This window comes from Phalaenopsis equestris, unplaced genomic scaffold, assembly GCF_001263595.1.
Source record: "Phalaenopsis equestris unplaced genomic scaffold, ASM126359v1 Scaffold000226, whole genome shotgun sequence".
In the NCBI taxonomy this organism is placed as follows: Eukaryota; Viridiplantae; Streptophyta; class Magnoliopsida; order Asparagales; family Orchidaceae; genus Phalaenopsis; species Phalaenopsis equestris.
In genome coordinates, this window is record NW_018164668.1 from 1,079,194 (window position 1) to 1,098,956 (window position 19,763).

General features: G+C 36.0%; 1 protein-coding gene across 2 annotated transcripts in view; it reads left to right on the top strand.

Annotated features, from left to right (window-relative positions):
- The window catches only part of LOC110023645, an 80,837-nt gene that overhangs the window by 20,522 nt on the left and 40,552 nt on the right, over positions 1–19,763 (top strand). For both annotated transcript variants that reach the window (XM_020723145.1, XM_020723146.1), the window contains exons 9-12: positions 2,593–2,928; positions 3,294–3,497; positions 3,578–3,676; positions 3,769–3,841. In XM_020723145.1, coding sequence (XP_020578804.1) covers positions 2,593–2,928; positions 3,294–3,497; positions 3,578–3,676; positions 3,769–3,841 — 712 coding nt within the window. The remainder of the gene's footprint in view (positions 1–2,592; positions 2,929–3,293; positions 3,498–3,577; positions 3,677–3,768; positions 3,842–19,763) is intronic.

Genomic DNA, 19,763 nt, shown 5'->3' on the forward strand with positions numbered 1-19,763 from the left:
TAAGTTGAGTAGATGGTGGGAGGGAGGGAAGGGAGGGAAGGGAGAGAGAGAGAGAGAGAATACTTCTTTGGAGAAAGTGCGACCTCATAGTTGTTGTCAAAGAAAGGAAATATGTATTTTTTTTATCATTAACTGTCCTCCACAACAATCTAGGGCCTCCTATTTATGAGATTACTCCTAATTTTCTCAAGTAATCTAACCCTGAAAACAATGCCGAAATGAGAAACAGGCCTGCAATGACAAAATTGTTCTACCCTTGATAAATAACCAAATGACAAACCTTATTACTAGGAGAAAGATATAGTAATTGATTCCTAGAGAAGACGCCAATAATGAAAAAAAAAGCCAATGTATTTTATCTCTGACAAATAACACAACGTTGAATGAGGATAAGGACATTTGCAAAAACATTGATGAAACTGAGAGAAATGAATCTGCAAGGATGATAACCATAAGTAGATGCCCATACTGTTGAATTCCTCTACCTTTGAAGAACTCTACTTTAAAGAATTAATGTATTGTTGTAGTAAATACTGTTGGTCCACAATCATATATTATGGAGCTAGTGAAGTTAATCTTGAAAAAGAGAGATAATGGGAAATCCATCACAAAGAAGAAGTGATGCATAAGAAATTATATTGAGGAAGAGATGAATGGAAATGACCGCCCTATCATCATTTTTGTTATTTGAAGGATTTCATCATAGATCCTTAAGAATAGCATCATCATCACTTGAAATATATGATTTAGAAGTTTTGAGGCTATCATTAAGTGCTCTTATTTTGTAGAATTGGAAGTTCTTTTTTTTTTTTAAATTTCGTTTGTTTCATGTTTGGGTTTTAGATGCTTGATTGATTTGGTCACTTTGGTTGGGTTATGTAAATTAGATGAATTTGGTTTGATTAGGTCAAGTTTTGTGTTTGGAAACAAGGAGGATTATGTTAGTTTTGAGAAGCTAAATTACGGTGGTTCAAATAAAATGTGGAAGAAACAGTAAGAGAAAAATTTAATTCATTTTTTGAAATTAAACTTTAATTTCAAATTCAAATTCAAAATTGAATTTGAAATTTAAATGGAGGCTTATGAAGGATATAAACAAAATTATTGCTTAACAAGAAAACAAAGGTTAGGATTGTTGCACAACCAATTTGCAAATTTGTTTTGAAATTTGAATTCAAATTCCAAGCAAAATTCAATGTTTTAAATTTTTTTTTCTAATGATTTAAAAAATTAAATTTGATTTTTTTTTTTTGAATTTCAAAATTTGTTCTATTTTTTTGATTATTTGTTGTAAATAAGAACAATGAAAAAAAAGAAGAAAAAGCACTGAAAAAATTATTATGACAGGGAAGTTGAAGGCCTAAAGCCGCAAAGACTGCAACTTTGCTATCCTTAAAGAATTTGTGAGGAGGGTATATGGATCGAGCAAATAAAGAAATGGCTATTTACGTATAGCTCCACACAATTTTTATTTATTTACACATTTGACACTTATATTTTCATGCATATCACTCAAATCTTTGATACCACGGCAAAAAAACTACTATTATTTACTTTTTTAATTGAAATGCATCTTTTTATGTGTAAATTCATGTCACCGAAGTATTATTTATGTAAATATGAAATTTTAGGTTTTAGATATGTAAATTCATAAGAATTATGTGGTATGCATTTAGATTTCCCATAAGATGTTGTGAAGAAGGGAGAAAGGTGATGCAGCGATTTCTTGAAGCCTCAAAATCAAATCACATCATAATTTATATGCGAACTTTTTAGATTCAATAATGTCAACTCGGCTGTCAATTCATGAAGAGCAAAGCAGGCAATGAAAATGGAAATCAAGTTTCAATTTAAACCTTTATTTTTGAGAAGTAAGAATTTGATGTTGAGGAAGATATGATGTGATTACAAGGGAGAATAATAGAGAATAAGAGGTGAATAATTACTTTGATGGTGGTAAACAGTTAAAAAGAGAAAAAGAACCTTATAATTAAGTGAAAGACCCTAGGGGGATGTAGAAAAAAATAAAGGTTGCAACTTTTTTTTGTCATCAACCATTTTCAACTACAATCTACTATTTACTATTTATTGTTGTACTTTTAATTTTCTTGGAGTATTTTACTCTTAAAACAATGAAAAGTGAGCCAAAAATTACATAAGACTATCTTACACCTGGCAAATAACAAACTCATACATAGGGACAATGATAGGTACATACAAATGAAATAGTCCCAACTAAATTGATATTAAAAAAGATTCAAATGTGGTAATTGGTGGCACTTCTCACCTGTTACAATGAATGGCTAAAGAGGCTCGTATAAGTTGAGTAGATGGCATTATCATCAAAAACTAAGAAGGACAACATAGTAGATTAAAAGAAAATTTACTGACTTGAAGTATCATAAAAATATTGATAAATTTTACACATCATAGTGCACTCATTAAGAATTAATATGCAGGACTCATATAGCTGTTGTTATTTCTCTTTTTTTTTGTGAAAATTTGGATCTAAAATTTTGACTAAATCTCTAGTTTAGAAAAATGTTATTAGCCTAGATTCTACTTAATCATCATAACTATGTTGTCTTGCAGGTTCTGAATCTTGTGTGGTCTGCTGGCATAGATACCATAAGATGTAGCTCTGATGTAGAACTAAATCTTAATGGATCCTTTGCAGATATGATTTTAGTACCCGATGCTGGACCTGCAAATCATAACTCTACTGCTGCACTTTTTGTATTAACTAACCCTGGTCAAGTAAATGTCTATGATGGTGCTGCACTTTCCATTATGAAATCTTCAGATGGTGATGTTCAAGCTTTGGCTGAAAAGTTTCCTGTTGTAGTACCAACTATTGATCCACACATTACTGTTACAAAGCTATGTTTACTACCAATGGGCCAGAATTCTTCCAAGGCTTTGTTAAAGGTATTATTTCAAATTAGGAAAATTTACATACATGGCACACAATTCTAATGTGTTTACATGTCTCACACCTAAACTTTCATATTTACACACATGGCACTCAAATGTTAAATATTATACCAAGAATAGCACGATTACTACTTTTTAAAAGCCAAATACACTTTTTCATGCATATGTTCAAAGTATCAAAGTGCTATTTTTGTAAATATGAATGTTTAGATGTGAGATATGTAAATACATAGGAATTGTGTGCTATGCATGTGCTTGCCCCTTCAAATTATTGCAGTAAGTTTTGGAAATGCCTGTCTTTGTTATTTTGGAATAATTTTCCCGGCTTTCATTTCTCTCTCCCATCATCTTCTTTGTAGAAAGCCTTTGCGAAGCGAAATATAACGCCAACATTGTCAACCAGTATGAAGTGGCCTTTGACTGGTGGAGTTCCTGGTGAAGCAACCGTTTCTGAAGAAAATGGCATTGATAGACTATATATAGCAGGTTATCAAGATGGATCTATTAGAATATGGGATGCTACACATCCCATTCTGGCACAAATGCTAGTTTTTGATGATAAGGTACGAACAGTGCTATTTGTTTCTGAAGCATTCTTCTCTCAGATTTTATTGAAAATTTAGTCTTTGTTTTAATTTTGCAGATTACAGATATTGAAGTTGATGGCCAAGGCGCTTCGGTATCAGCATTGGAATTCTATTTCTTAAATTTGAGCTTGGTTGTTGGGAATGAGTTTGGTCTTGTAAGAGCATATTTCTGATTGCAGCGTATTTCCTGAAGGTTGAATAACCATAAATTAGTGGTGTTTTATCAGTTTTCTTGCGTTCTTTGCAGGTTCGAGTCTATAAGCTTCAGGGAGGCGCTAATCGTTCAAATATTATCTTTGTGAATGGAAGTAAACAAGAAGGTATTATTTTCTTGTTCTTGCATAACGATAGTTGCTTTAGATTTGACTCATTACAAATTGTCATTCTGCTTCAAGGCTTTTTTTAATGTTATTTCCTGTCTCATGGTTCTTCAATTTTGGTGAAACGTAGGAAAATAATTTTGAAGGGATGATTCGACTATTTGAGAGGCTCATGAGTATTAAGCCTTAGCATAACTATGTTGACCAAAAAATTAAAAAGATAAAGAAACACCCCCCTCCCTCTCTCTCTCTCTGTCATAATCTCTATCTTGGACACTCAATTGATTTCCATGCCTCCTTTAAGCTCATGTGATCCTTCTGGCATCCAGAGTCTAGCTAACCCATTTGACTTGCAACATTCTCTTCCCCCCTCAAGTGTGCCTATAAAAGATGTTGATGAGATCACCCACCATCTGGGAAAAAATTTGCGTACATAAGACGTACGCAGAGTTGCGTACGTCTGTAACCTGCAAACAGGTTACAGGGAGGATTTCAGGAGGTTATAACCGCGTTATACACCCTATAACCTCCCTGTAACCTCCCTGTAACCTACCTATATATGAAAACAGACAGAAGCGCGAAACTGACTCGAAGGTACAGGTAGGTTACAGGGAGGTTACAGGGGGAATAACGCGGTTATAACCTCCTAAAATCCTCCCTGTAACCTGTTTGCAGGTTACAGACGTACGCAACTCTGCGTACGTCTTATGTACGCAAATTTTTTCCCACCAATCTGACATTTCTCTCATACTTGCATCGTTCGTCAACTCTGTGATCGCCAACACTAGCACACTTTAACCTGCTATTTTGCTGATTTTGATCTCCCACAACAGTGCTTTCGCTCTTTCATGCCTTATTTTAATCTTTCCTATTCAAACAAGCGGCATAACAAAGGTAAATGATTCATTCAAATATAGTACCTGCAACACTGATCCTGACTTCACTAATGAGGATCAAGTGAGATTGTCATAAAATATACACTATTCATCAACATCTTTTAATAAATCTATTATAATATTTAATACAAAAGTGCACATAATTGAAATAATCAAATGAATTACAAAACTTTTAAGAAGCTTTTTATATAGTTGATATATATACAAATCTTTAGTTTCTTTCATATATTTTTTCTTTTTCGATTGACATTGTTCTAGGATTTCTAGGTGTTCAAGGATCAGATTTAGCATAGAGAAGTTATGGATAGCAATAGAAAGAGATATGCGACTTCGGTGGAGTTTGGAACTTTCTGGGCTGAAAACAAGAAGGATGTGGGCTGCCAGCAACTCGAGCAGCGAAGAATGGGCCAAGAAAGGCTCCACCACCTGCTTTTACCGAAGTACAACTCACCAAATAGGATAATTTCAGACAAAACAAATCTTTTATTATGTCAAATCAAAGCCAAAAGTCCAAAACCAGAAAAAAATAATAACATATAAAAGCCTCCCTTAAAATAACCCTAATTTTATTTCAAATATTATAAAACAAGGGCCTACCCCTTATGGTAGGTAGTTTGTAGGCTTGAATTTTCTGCTTTGATTCGAGTCGTTTCTGATCTCGATCTCGCATAAGAGGGGATCATAGGATGCAGAATCGCTTCGTACTTTTCTCGGGTAGGAAAGTTTTCACTTTCTTTGTTGTAAATACCCAGATCCTTGTAGTATGGTGACAAGTATGGTGACAAATTAGTGACATTAAATCTAGGAGAAATATTGTAGTGTTCTGATAAATTAATTTTATATGCATTATCGTTAATCTTTTGATGATTCTAAATGAACCATTAGATTTAAACTCATGTTTCCTAAAAGAATCTATAAGAAATCTCTCATTCCTCAAACTGATTCATACCAAATCACATTCCTTAAAGATCTGAGTTTTCTTGAACTTGTTTGCCTGCTTGTGATATTTAGCATTTTGCTTAGCAATTTTTATTTGCATATATTTGTAAGATCTAAATATCTCGAACTTAATATTTGTATTCGTGTAAAGCTCAGAATCTAGAAATAACAACACTTATTTCTATCGAGTAAAATGATTTTGCCCGTATACATTCTCAAATGGTTGGCATGTGGACTGATTAGTGGACCAATTGTAGGCAAACTCAACTTGCGGAAGAATCAAATCTTGCTGTGTGATTGCTGATGCTTTCTCACAGAACACGTTAAGTAGGTTTCTCAAATCACGATTCACCATCTCTATCTAATAATTTAACTGTTGGTGTCCTAGTGAATTGAAATAAAGGGTTGTACTAATCTATAAAGTCCTCCAAAAATGGCTAAAAAATTGTCTTTGTTTGAAGTGATGGTGACAGTATATTATGTGGGTGAAGTATTTCTTTTAATTACAAATTTGCAATGTGATACATACATTATCTTGTGACAAAGAACAACATGTCATTCTTGGCAAGGCGGTCTATCACTACAATAATAAAAGCATTACTCTGCTGTGTCCGTCGCAAACCTACCATAAAGTTCATGCTCGCATTCAACGAAGATGTCTTTTGAATAGGCCTATATTTTGTCCCGGTGTCTTAGCCAATTTACATTGTCTAACTTGACATACGCTACACTGTCTAAAAAGGCATGCTCTACACTGGCAAATTTCATGCTCTACATTTTATTCTTGTCTCTACCTTATTTTTGTTGTCTCATGTAAATAGCATCTCTGAGTGAACTCTTGAGAATGCATCGTCTAATCAGGTAGAAAAAGTAGTTGTCTAGCATGCGAAATTACTATAATAGTCTGTCCTGACAACAATCTCAAATCATCCAATATACGTATCATTTAATACCTCAATTCCAATTGCTTTTGATTGTATTGTAGGGATCAACAAAAGACATCAGTTCAACACATTTGCTATTTGTTCTCACTGACCATCTTGCGCTTGAGCATAAAATAAAAATTAAGAGGAATTCCACTCACTAGGTGGGTCTTCCCTTTGCTTATTCTGGTTATTTAAGAATATCAGGGTTTCATAATCAGTGTACATTAAACTAATTTTCCAGTAGATAACAAATGCACTGATTGAGACTTTCATTATAGCATAGAACTCCTTAGTATAAATAGAATGCTTTCTTCTGAACACATTTAGCCTCTCATTGAAGAAGTTAATAGGTTGTCCATCTTGACTCAACATAGATCCAATTTCTACATTAGAGATGCGAGGACTAGGGCTGAGCAACTTGTTTCTTTAAAGCTTCAAGGTTGGTCTGTGCGTCATCTGATCATGTGAAGTTATCTGCTCGAGAAGCTTTGTTAAGGACGTCTTGACGTCTTGATTGAGTTGAAATTTTTGCTAAATCTTTTTTAAAAGACATCAATTCATGAAACTATTATATTTGTGTAAATGACTGTGGCTTGGGCTAGTTTGCAATACCCTAGACCTTCACATGATCTATCTCAATGCTGGCAGTTGAGATACTGTACCCTAAGAAGCATGTCTACGATTTCAAAAAATGAAAAATTTTTGGGTGGCCATACAACTGTTACGTATGAGGAATTCAAAACACTCGTCGCAAATACTGTAAGTGTTCATCCTTTGAACGGTTGTATGTCAATACATTGTCAAAGTACACAACCACAAATTTCTCAGCAAAAGTTTGGAAAACCCGATTCATCAACATCATGAAAGTGTTTGTGCATTAGATAGTCTAAGGGGCGTGATTGTCCACTCATCTCTTGATGTCAACCTGATTTGATTATAACCACCGTATAAGTCAATCTTGGAGAAGGCGTTGGATCTATGTAGCTAATTAAGTAAATCATGCAATCTCGGAATGAGAAATTAGTACTTGATAGCGATCTTGTTCACGACCTTGCTATCAACGCACACACGACATGACCCATCTTTTATGGGTACAATCAACTTCTGTTCGATTCATGGGCTTTTGCTCTCACAAACTAGTTGACGTGGGGCATCTTTTGCCAAGATGCGGTAAGTGCCTCTGATTTTCCCCAAGTTCAATTCTGTCCAGGTAAATGAGGGAATGACCTTTGAAGCATGAGTTTCCTTTCTATTTGGAGCATGACCCACTCCTTTTTACCTTAGATCTATATATATGTTATTTCTTCGTATTTAGGGCATCTTTTGTTGTGTTTTTTTTGTTCAGGACAGCTCTCGGTGTCTTGATTTCTCACTTCCAAAGGCGGGTGGTGCTGTGGTTGTTGCTCATCCAAGGTTGCGATCTTCTTTCAAGTTGTGTGGTGCCCCGACTGCAGCTCGTTCTCGAGGGATTATTTATTATCGACTTTTCTTCTCCTCAACATTTTCTTCATCGTTGTCGTTGTCGTAATTGCTGCAGCCACTCCAATGAACATTTTTTGTGTACTTGTAGTCCACTTCCCTAGACGCCACACCTCTCCTCTCTCCCTGCTGTTTTTCTATAGCCGATAACTCCCTCCATCTCGTCGTCTCCTCCCTGTAGACCCCGATCGTAGCTCCTCCAGACCCGATCAATACCCACCTTCAACTACAACTCCACCTTACAATCCGTCACACTCTTTATTTCTTTGCTGCCTACTGCTATCATATGGAAACCACCCTTCACATTTTCCTGCCCCCCAACCATACCTCCCTCCTTTCCCTATTTCAATCTCTCACCACAACCACGCTTTAGCCTTCCGACCCCCGCCATCCACACTTGGACTTCTGCTCTCGCAAACTGGCTGATGCAGGGCGTCTTTTTCCCTAGACGCGACAAGTGTCGTTGATTTTCCCTAGGACCGGTTCGTTCTAGTCAAAATAGGGACATACTAGTCCTTTCAAGCGTTGGTTTCCCTCCTATTTAGATTGGGGTCCGCTCATCCTTACTCTAAGTTTATATATATGTTATTTATTCGTATTTAGGGCAACTTCTGTTATGTTTCTATTCGGGACAGCTGTCGGCATCTGGATTTCTCTGTTTTACAATTGTATCCTAAGGCTAGTGGTGTTCCAATATAGCTCTTTCGAGGTGATGATCATCTTCCCTGGTCCAATGATGTTGTGGCTGTAGCTCATTCCCGATGGAGTATTTATTCCCGACATTCCATCTCCACAACATTTACTTCATCTTCACCGTCACTGTAATTGCTGCAGCAGCTTTGACGAATAGTTTCTATGTTGTTCATGCAGTCTCCAGTGCCGCACGTCCCTGGTCGCTCTTTCCCAGCCCCCTCTTCGTTGTTTTCCTATAGTCGGTAACTCATTACACCATGTCGTCCCTCCTCTGCAGACCCATACCACTCAATCGCAACTCCTCCAGACGTCGACTATACCCCTCTTTAGCCGCAGCTCCACCTTACAATCCGCAAACAACCACGACCTTTATTTTCCTGCTGCCCATTGCTCTCCTACAACAACCACTCTTTACTTCTTCCTTGTCCCCCACCATTTTCCCTTATGACAGCCTCACCGCAACCACCTTTCAGCCTTCCAACCTTTATTGTCTACCTCTCCGCAAGCCAACTGCAATCACCTTTGGCCTTCTATCATGGATATCAGACTACCACCCCCATTGGGATACAAAGCTTGTTGCATGCGTTTTGTTGTTTTTTTTATTTGAACGTGTCATTTGTAACCACCTATTGACTTTCTTCAGTAATAATTTTTGTTTGATTAGCGCTGATATTATTTGGCATCAGAGCGAGTCTAATTCTAGTTCTATTATTGGGTGTCTTGCCCCACCTATGTCCAATCCTATCTCCACACCAAAATTTTCTTTCCCGCCATATCTCACCCCTACACATCTGCTACTACCTATCCCACCCAAACCATAATCTCGCCACCACTGAGAAGGCAATTGCAAGAACCTAATCAGGAATTTACCAAGAACGCCATACGATAGTTACTTTGTCAAGCGCTAAAACAGCTCAAGACCATTAAGAAAAGGACACAGGGCGAGATCAACATCGACCATTATAGTGAAATCCGTGGAGGAGAGCAAGAAGAACATTTGAATCCCTTTTGTAGGGATGATTTCAATGGAGAGGAGGATCGACCAAGGCGCTTTTGAGATATAATATTAAAGGAGGCCGGGAGATGAGGTGCATGCTGGAAGATATGGAGATGAAGTTCTTGTTGGACAATATAGAGATGAGGTTCCTATTAGAAGATGTAGAGGTGCAGTGCCTGTAGAAAGAGATAGAGATTACATGTCGGTTGAAAGATACAAAGTTGAAGCGTCTATTAGTGGATACTGAGACTCGAGTGTGGAAGTGGACCTATCAGACTTTGAGGGGAGATTTGATCTAGATGAATTTTTTCAAGTGAATGCACCCTTGAGCGGATCTTTGAATACAATGAGGTGTCAGATGACAAAAGGGTCAAGTTGAAAAAAAAATGCTTCTTTGTGGTGGGAAAATCTGAAGAGGGAGAGACAGAGAGAATGATGTGACATAATCACTTCTTATTAGAAAATGAAGAAGGGGATGCAACGACAATACCTTCCCTAGAGATAAAGGAGCACACCATAACTAGGTATTTTGGAGGACTGAAGCCTACCATTGTTAATGTGGTTCAATTGCAACCTTATTGGACATTAAGGGACACTTAGACCTTAGCATTAAGAGTGGAGAAACAGCGAAAGCAGTCATACAGCCTCCGCCAGTCGGACAACTACCAATAGTGGGAGATGTCAGGAGGAGCATGCCTCAAGGAGTGGAAGAGACTCGCCAGGAGCAAGACAAAGCCACTTCGAGTGAGAAGAAGCCTCGAAAGAGTAGATCACCAAATACAATGTTGATTAGAAAATGCTTAAGATGTCATAGTTTCAGACACATTGCTTTTAGTTTATCGACGAGCCAAGTTTTCTTTCTTCGAGCAAGGTGCAATGGAGGAAGTTAGGGATGAAGAGACAACTAAAAAACAGGGTGAGAAGTACTAGTTCCATCAGATGAGGGCGGCATACTTGTGGTTCGGCGGGTCCTATAGACATAGATTACTTGAGATCAGCAGTGATTTCATCACAACATATTCTACACTCTTTGCTTTGTGAATGGAAAGATATGCAGTCTCATCATCAATGGAGGGATCAACAAGAATGTGACGTCTACGACTCAAGCATTCTTAGCCATATTTCCTACATGGTTGAATTTATCCACGTTCTTGTTGGGAGACCATGACAGTTGAATTTATCCACATTTTGTTTATGGATTGTAAGGTGGAGTTGTGGTCGAAGGGAAAGATATACAGTCTCGTCATTTATGGAGATACCAAATTCAAGTTGAGCCTCACAACTTTAGAGGTATTTCTAGCCATATTCTTTGACATAGTTGAAGAATTGAATAAGGTTAGCATTGATCGGAGGTGTCTCGTGGAATTTTCGGTTGGGAATCAATTGCTGGATCAGGTATGGTTCGACATGGTGCTGATGGATGCATGTCACATTTTGTTGGGGAGGCCATGACAGTTTAATCGCCTGACTCAGTATGACGGGTTCATGAACACCTACTCCTCCAAAGATGACAAGCGCATAGTCCTACTTCTGTGGAGTTTGAGATGATAAGTGCCATTACTAGTAGAGAAGCATCAGGAGGACTGGTTCTTGTGATGGCAAAGGACAGCGAGACTGGCGAGCTGATGGCATACACATGACAACCAATATAGAGAGAGTTTTAGGTCATCTTGTTCAATAACTTATTGTCATGGCCGCCACCAATCAAGGAGATTCAGATCGCCCTCACCTCATTTCGTGTAGAAGTCTTCTTGGGTTTTTCTTGGAGGATTCAATAAAAGACACTTGGCATGAAATCTCTGTTTAACTCGGTAGTGTACCCTCTAGATGGTTGGACCGATATGAATGTTTGCTCACAAGTGGGGGAAAAATCCTTTGGTATTTTGGGAGAGGGTGTAGTTGATAGTGAGACTCGGGTGCTTCTAAGGCCACAGTCGAAGATCATGCAACCTTGAGAGGTTATAGCAGCTCCATCATCTTCAACATTCCGGTAGGAGCTTCGCCAAGTGAGTGTGTTGCTCCCCTGAAAGACTGATTCAGGGCGTCTTTGCCACCATACGTGGCAAGTGCCGCTGGCTTGTACCAGGACCAATTTGATCCATCAAAGGAGGGACCGACAAGTCCTTTCAAGCATGAGTTTTCTTTCTATTTGCAGCGGGACCCACTCCTCTTTAGCCTAGGTTTATATAATATATATATATATATATGCTATTTTGTGTTTAGGGCAGCTTTTTTTTGTTTCTGTTCAGAACATCTGTTGACGTCCCGATTTCTCCCTTTTAAGGTTGCATCTAAATGTAGGTGTTGCTCCAACTATAGCTCATTCTGGAGAGAGTATTTATCCTTGACTTTCCATCTCCACAACATTTCCTTTATAATTCTCGTATTGCTGCAGCTGCTCCGACGAATAATTTCTATGGTTTTCCTGCAATCTCACCCTTACTTGGCTGTTGCGTTCTATTTTCCTCCTTGCTGTTTTTCTATAGTGGGTAACTCTCTACGTCTTGTCATCCTTTCCCTGCAGACCCCTAAAAACCAACCGTAGCTCCTCTAGACCCCATCCATACCCATTTTTAGCCGCAACTCGTCCTTACAACCCTTTTTTTCGTGCTGCTTGTTGCTTTTCTATGACAATCACCCTTCATGCCTTCCGACTCCCCAACCATACCAATCTTTGTTCCCTATTTCAGCCTCACCATTGCCACCTTTTAGTCTTCCTACCTCTGTTGTTCGCCTCATCATGAGCCAACCATAAACACCTTCGATTTTCCATCACGTATACCAACCACCACCCCCATTGGACACAAACCTCATTATATTTATGTTGTTTATGTTGCTTTTTTATTTTTGCGTGTCATTGTAACCACCTACTAGCTTTTTTTAGTAATAATATTTGTTCTCCTATTGTTGCTCGGTTAACTACGGTATCACTAATCCCCATACCATCAAATCCTTAACTTGTTTATGAACTCGTACTCTACTTATCATATTTAGCAGGCTAGTCAGTTAGGAAGCATTGAGCTTATAGTGAAGTCTATACTTTGTTGATTCTCTTCCTTCTCCCCAACCATACCAACCTCTTTTCCCTCGTTAAGCCTGACGATAGCCACCTATCAGTCTTCCTACCCCTGTTGTCCACCTCATCGCGAGCCAACCGTAACCACCCCCGACATTCCATCATGTACACCCAACCATTACCCCCATTAGGAACAAACCTTGTTGCATTGATGTTGTCTAAGTTGTTCTTCTATTCACGTGTCATTTGTAACCGTCTATTAGCTTTCTTCAATAATAATATTTACTCTTCTATTGTTGCTCTGTTAACTCCGATATCACTAGTCCCCCGACCATCAAATCCTTAACTTGTTTCTGAACTTATACTCTATTGGTCGTATTTAGTAGGCTAGTCAGTTAGGAAGCATTGAGCCTATAATGAATTCTGTACCATGCTGAATCTCTTGTAGGGCCGGAAATATAGGTTGATAGTAGACTAGTAGTCAGGACAGTTCTCCAATAGAGGTCGTCCTGTCAGGGGTATTGACACATGTGTCACTACCATCTAACATTGCCAAGGCCAGTCCTAGTTTTTCTATTTCAGCTTGTTGTCCAACTGCAGAGAACCCCAAATTTGTATATGTCATCATCTTTTTTCCCTCATTTCTCATCTTACAATTTACGTATTCCCTCTCCTGATCACCCCACACTATCTAGCAACCTTAGATGGTGTTAATGTCCCATGTCCTTCTTGACATGAAAATAAACAAATAAAATAGAGATGTTTTGTTTGCAGATTGTTTGAATAACTCTCACTTGACTCTTAGTTGCGTAAGTGATGCCACACCCCATAGATGTCAATGACATAAAATGGCATGCATCATAGTGCATGGCATAACACGACGTATCCTTGGCATCATTTGCACTATACCGTGCGGTGCATCAACATGACACTCACTGTTTACGCTATGCATGGGCAATGGTGCATGGCGTGTTGCCCTTATGACACACACTAAGTTAATTTTTTAGTTTTAACGTAAAATAAATAAAAAAAAATCTTGCAATTCAGCTCTATTATATTTCATATATTGCATCTAAAATGTAATATTTATTTAAATATTACATCAAAAATACCAATACTATTATTTAAAAAGGTGATATACACATTTTTTCCTGAAGTTGTTTTATTGTGATTATGAAAAAAATATTATATATGAAAAAAAATTTGAATATGTAAATGTATAAGAATTGTGTAGTATGTATTTAAATTTCACAATACACACACACATGAATATATATATACATCTATAGGGCAAAAATCTGCCCACATTGTGTCGACTGTATGATACCGTGCTCTGTTGGCTTGACGATAGTGATTATAAAGATTATAATTATATTGATGAATGAAATATATTTTTTTTGACTTATAATGATGAAAATAATTCTTTGTATGACCTATTTAATTGCTTAAAAATATTAGACTTATATAAAATTATAATATTTTAAAAATTAAATAATTGAGATATTAAGCACTTGAATTTAAGTATTATTTTAAAAATTAAATAATTGAGATATTAAGCACTTGAATTTAAGCATTATTTATGTTGGTTTTACTATATGCTATTTTATCTTTTAATTTAATTTTCTTTCATATTTATTTGAGTTTTAAAATGATTTTTAAATATTTTGCATCATATTTGGCACACGCCGCGCATGCGCCATTTGCCATGGCTCTACGTTGGTCTATGGCGTGTCATTCACCATTGACATGTGTGCCACACCCCGCTATGACATCCATTAGAGTGCATCTTATAGAGTAAATTGTGTTATGCAACATTACGGTATTTGCTGAGGCATGCTTCATTGTCTTATTGACATGAATAAAATCAACGAAAAAATTAAAGGGAGATGTCATTTTGCTAACTTGGTCAAAATCTCTCATTTGAACTTTAAAGATGCAAGTCACGTTATACCCTACTGTGGGGTCTTATGGGATGTCTCTTATTGTTTTCTATGATGCAAGTTGTGTTGTGTTCCATTATGATGCTTGCGAGGGCATATCTCATAGCTTTCTTGACATAAAAATAATAAAAAATAAGGGGAATTGTCTTATGTTTGCAAATTGTTTCAATATTTCTCTCTTTACAGCAATGGCATAAGTTGCATTGCTCCCCAAACTCATCTACTAGTTCGCTTCTCGTAGGTTTTCCTTCGGCATAAATCTTGTTGTGCTCTAGCGTGACATTTGCCGAGGTTACATTGTAGCCTTTTCGACGTAAAAATAAAATGATAAAAAACTAAGGGGAAGATCAATATTTCTCACTTGAATTTTTATACCGTAAGTCACATTGCACCCTACTATGATAACTTTTGGGGTGCCTATCATTATAGGGAGAATGGAATCGTAAAATGTAAGGTTCTTATCAACTAGTGCCATTAAAGCAGATCACAGGTCACAAGTGATGATGCAGTGCATGGCTATAGCTTTGTGGCTTGGGCTCTTCGCAAGATAAGCGATGGGAGATGGCCTCAGAGCGTATAGTAGTACATTTTGCATCCATTCTTTTCGGCCTCACTATATTGATTCAATTGGATGTCTTTTAGCTGTTGGACTTGGTTTCGACTTCCAATACTTTCAACAAATTTGTTAATGTGAATAGACATGAAGGAAACTGCTGTTTATTTTGATGCCCTATTATTTTATTTGCCAGGGATGTTGACAAAATAGACTTGTTTTCTGTGTGAGTATTGGTGCATTACATTGAAACAATATGAATATGAACGGACACTTAGGAAGAACGAGTGGTGTGTTGCTAGGATTTTAGGTTGAGCATGCATTTTGGCAAATTTGGTTGGTTGTTGCTCAGGCAATTTTTTTCTCTAGTACATATTCTAACCCCTCAACTCTTTTGTCACAGTCCTTCTCCTTCAATTTGAATTACAAAGTCCTTAAAACACCACCAATAAACTGCATCTTTGCTTCAAACCGTGCTATTGGAGTCCCTCTAAACCTATAATCTTCACTAGAGTGCATGAAACAACCATTCAAAATTTTAATGCCTAATCAGTGCTGCCATTTTTATATGCTAGCAAATTTTTTGAAAAAAAATGCTTATATACTGCTCAAATTTGATTATGTATGAAACTAATACCCCATCCAAAAGAAATGGACCGATAAACCGTTTTGTTTGTGCTTACCATGACCTACTTATTGAGAATATGATGAAACAAAATTTATGTTACTACCCAATTTAGGAGCTTGAAAAATCAAAACAGAAACGGACGATTGGATGGAGAAATTTTTGTCTAAGTATTTTTCTTAAAAAAAAATCTCATATATAAAAATCATCCCAAACATAAAAGATCCATTTATATTTAAAAAATTTAATTAACCAAAATCCATTTAGATTTCACTGATTAAAGTTATTTTAAAAGTAATAACTGGATTACTTTTTCTATCTCGTGGGGCTCTGTGACATCTGTAGGCATAGTCTCTATTGTCCATTTACTCTAAAGGAGATTTTTCTAAAATCATTTAGCAACTAAATGTCAAATTAATCAACTCAGCGGATAGAATGTCTTTAAATTACAATAATTCACTTTTCAAGACATTTATATAAATTAAAGTAGTATATATTCTGGTTTTATGAAAAACCAAAAATAAAATAGTAAATGAAGAAAATGAATAAATCAGTTTTATTATTACTTTTATTTATTTTATATAAAACATCGGTAAAAAAATATTCCCTATCTATAAGTTAAATAAAAGTACACCTTTTATTGCCTTTTTTAAAGCCCACCTAAAAGATAGGCAATTCTTTTCATTTTCATTTCTTTTTATGTCTACGGGTACGTTGCTTTCCAAGCTAGTATTATATCGGGTTACTTTAATATTTAAACACGCATATGCATATGCCATTTATTATTGTCTTCTTTTGTTGAACATTTGGCTCAAACAATTTAAGCATACAAAATATATGAAATTTATATTTTAAAGGAAAATACTAAATAAAAATGAAACATGTTAATTGTTTTTAAAAGTCTACTACAAGCTATTTGCATTTGGTTTCAGAAATAAAAAAGATCATTGCAAAATAAAAATATGTTTACCCACCTACTCAGTATGGTCAGTTTTTTTTTTTTTTTTTGTGTGGTCAACCTATTTCTTTGATGTACCTGCAGTTACAAATTATGTTTGATTAGCATAGATTTATGCTTGCATAGTATGTTATTTGATCTTTTACCAACATTAATAGATAATTATTCAAATTTTAAACGCCAAAATTAATATTTAAAGATTTTTAGAATTTTAAATCCTAATTTAACATTTTCTGTCTTTTAAAGCTTGTTGAAATTTTATTTCATTCATAATACTCACATTTATATAGCTATAATAACATATTTAAAAATGTGAAACATTTGCATCTAGGCTTTTATACCTTTTTTCATTTTCTTATTTTTTCTCTAATTAATTACTTTATTGCTAAATTTCTCCGATTATCTTAAGCCATATAACTTTTTATTTGTAATTATATGAATACTGGCTTTTTCAAAAATCAGTAATTCAGCTTGACTAACTAATTTTAAAATTCCCTAAGACATAACACAAATCTATAACAAAAACCTTTCAGATTTTTTTTATGGTTCCTAAAATTTCTTTTTGGCATATTTGAGTTGTAAATGATCCTAGGGTTCTTAAAGTTTAATTTAATCTTAGCCTTTTCTTACTAAAAATAAATAAATTATAAAAAGAAAAAAAAAACCTGTGATTGAAAATTGATGCCATACATGAAATTTCCCCTTTGTTTTGATTTCAGCTTTCAAATCAAAACTTTAAAACATAATAATTCAGAAATTTGATTCTAGGGATTCTGAAAATTTTCAATGAATTTGCTAGAAATCATTCTCTAGCACAAGGAAGAAAAGATGAATAAAAGCCCTAAGTTTGGGTTTGACACTTTTTTCTTTGTTGCTAACTAGTTCCTGCGCTCGCAACTCACAGACGCTCACTCATGTGTCTTTTGTGCGTGAAAATTCCGCTCGCTGATGCGATTGGAGGATGTGCCTGCTTGGTCTCGCTTGATCTCTCACGCATTCGCTTCCCTACCTCGTACTCGCAACTCACAGATGCCGTGCAGGTGTCTTACATGCGGCAAAATTCCGCTCGCTGATGCGATTGGAGGATGTGCCTGCTTGGTCTCCCTCGATCTCTCACACATTCGCCTCCCTCCCTCACATTCGTTCTTTGTTTCTTCCCTCTTTTGCACCCTCTGTGTCTCATGTAGGATGAGAGGAATGACGGTTCTGAGCCGTCGGTTAATCCTGCTTGTAGGGATCTGTTTAACTGGTGTCGAGTGAGCGGTAATTAAACCCTTTTTTTTAATGAACTTATTGAATCTTAATTCTTTTATTAAATATTGTCTTAATATTAACAATATTATTATTTTATTACTTTTAATTATTAAATAATAAATTATATTATTTCAAAATTCATTTTGAGATATTGGTGTTCTCTTTGAGATTTGGATGTTCAAATTGCAAATGGAATTAGTTGGGTGTTACTTTTGTAAAAGACGGTATTTTGGTCTCCTTTCTTAAAAGATATGCTAGAAGAACATGATCCTTATTAAAGTTTACATATTTTGCCATAATAAGTTGTTAATTCTTTTCATCTTTGTTTCAAATTAGCACCGTGCATATAGAATGAACTATGCTCCGAGATGTTGGCAGATGCTGCTGAGCTTGTCCTGTTCACATAGTTTTGCTTTCCTTTAATGCTTATGAAGTGTTGGCTGACATGCTGGGGTCGCACTGAAGCTGGCTGGCATCTTTGTTAACATGCACATGCATATTATTATTATCATTATTATTTTAAGAAATAGAGTAGGGAATTTTATTCCACACAAAAATCAAATACAAAAGGCTGACAAGAGATCGCCACTACACCCCACTTATAACTAACACAAAAAAATAGAACCTAGGGTTCTCCCCCAAAAAACCAAAAAATTACAACTCACTCCATCAACAAGCCCGACAAAAAAGCTACAAGAAACTACAAATCCTGCAAAATCAGCAAATGAAGTTCATTTGGCAAAAACTTGGAAACCACAACTGAATTCAGTTTAGCCCCCAAGCGAACAGCCCAATTAGCTTGTTTATTACCATCTCTTTTCACATGAGAAGTGATATCAATATTCTTAAACAAATAAAAAATTCTTCTCATCTGTAATTGAATGCTCCAATGAAAATCCATCTTCCTGCAAAAATTCCAGAGTATTAAATAATCCATTTCTACATGAACTCGCCCCCAACCAAAACATTTAGCAACCAGCAAGCCAAAAACAACAACATTTGCTTGAGCAAACAGAGGAGAAACAAAAACAGAAGAAGCCGCAAACCAACAGATAACAACACCAAAAAAATTCCTGCACACACCACCTACACCAGCCAAATCAGCATTCCAACGTCCATCCACGTTAACTTTAATATAAGAAGCAACAGGTTTAATCCAATGCACATCATCACAGTTAATGACAGGAGCAGGTATCTGAAATTTCAATTAAACATCCATCATCCTGCTACATAGCCGTCACTTAGGTTCATTGTATTTTAAACTTTTATAACAAAAATTCACAATCATAAAAAATGTAGCAGAGCAATTAGGGATTCTTTCCAAATGCTTCACATTATTTCTAGTAACCCAAATAAACCACCAGACAATTGTAGTGATATTGACCAAGAAAACATCACCTTGCCTTTTCCAATCTTCATATATCTACTTGTAAGTTTTAAAACAGAATTCATGTTCCTCCCTTCCAAAAACACATAAACCTGTTAACATGCATATTATTAAGTTGCATTATCGTGCAATTTTGGCACATCAATTAACACTATATTATGAAGTGCGTTGTATCAGAAGAAGGATTGGTTCTTAAACTGTATTTATAATGATTTCTTTTTCTCAAATATTCATGAATTATCAACTTAAAAAAATGTCT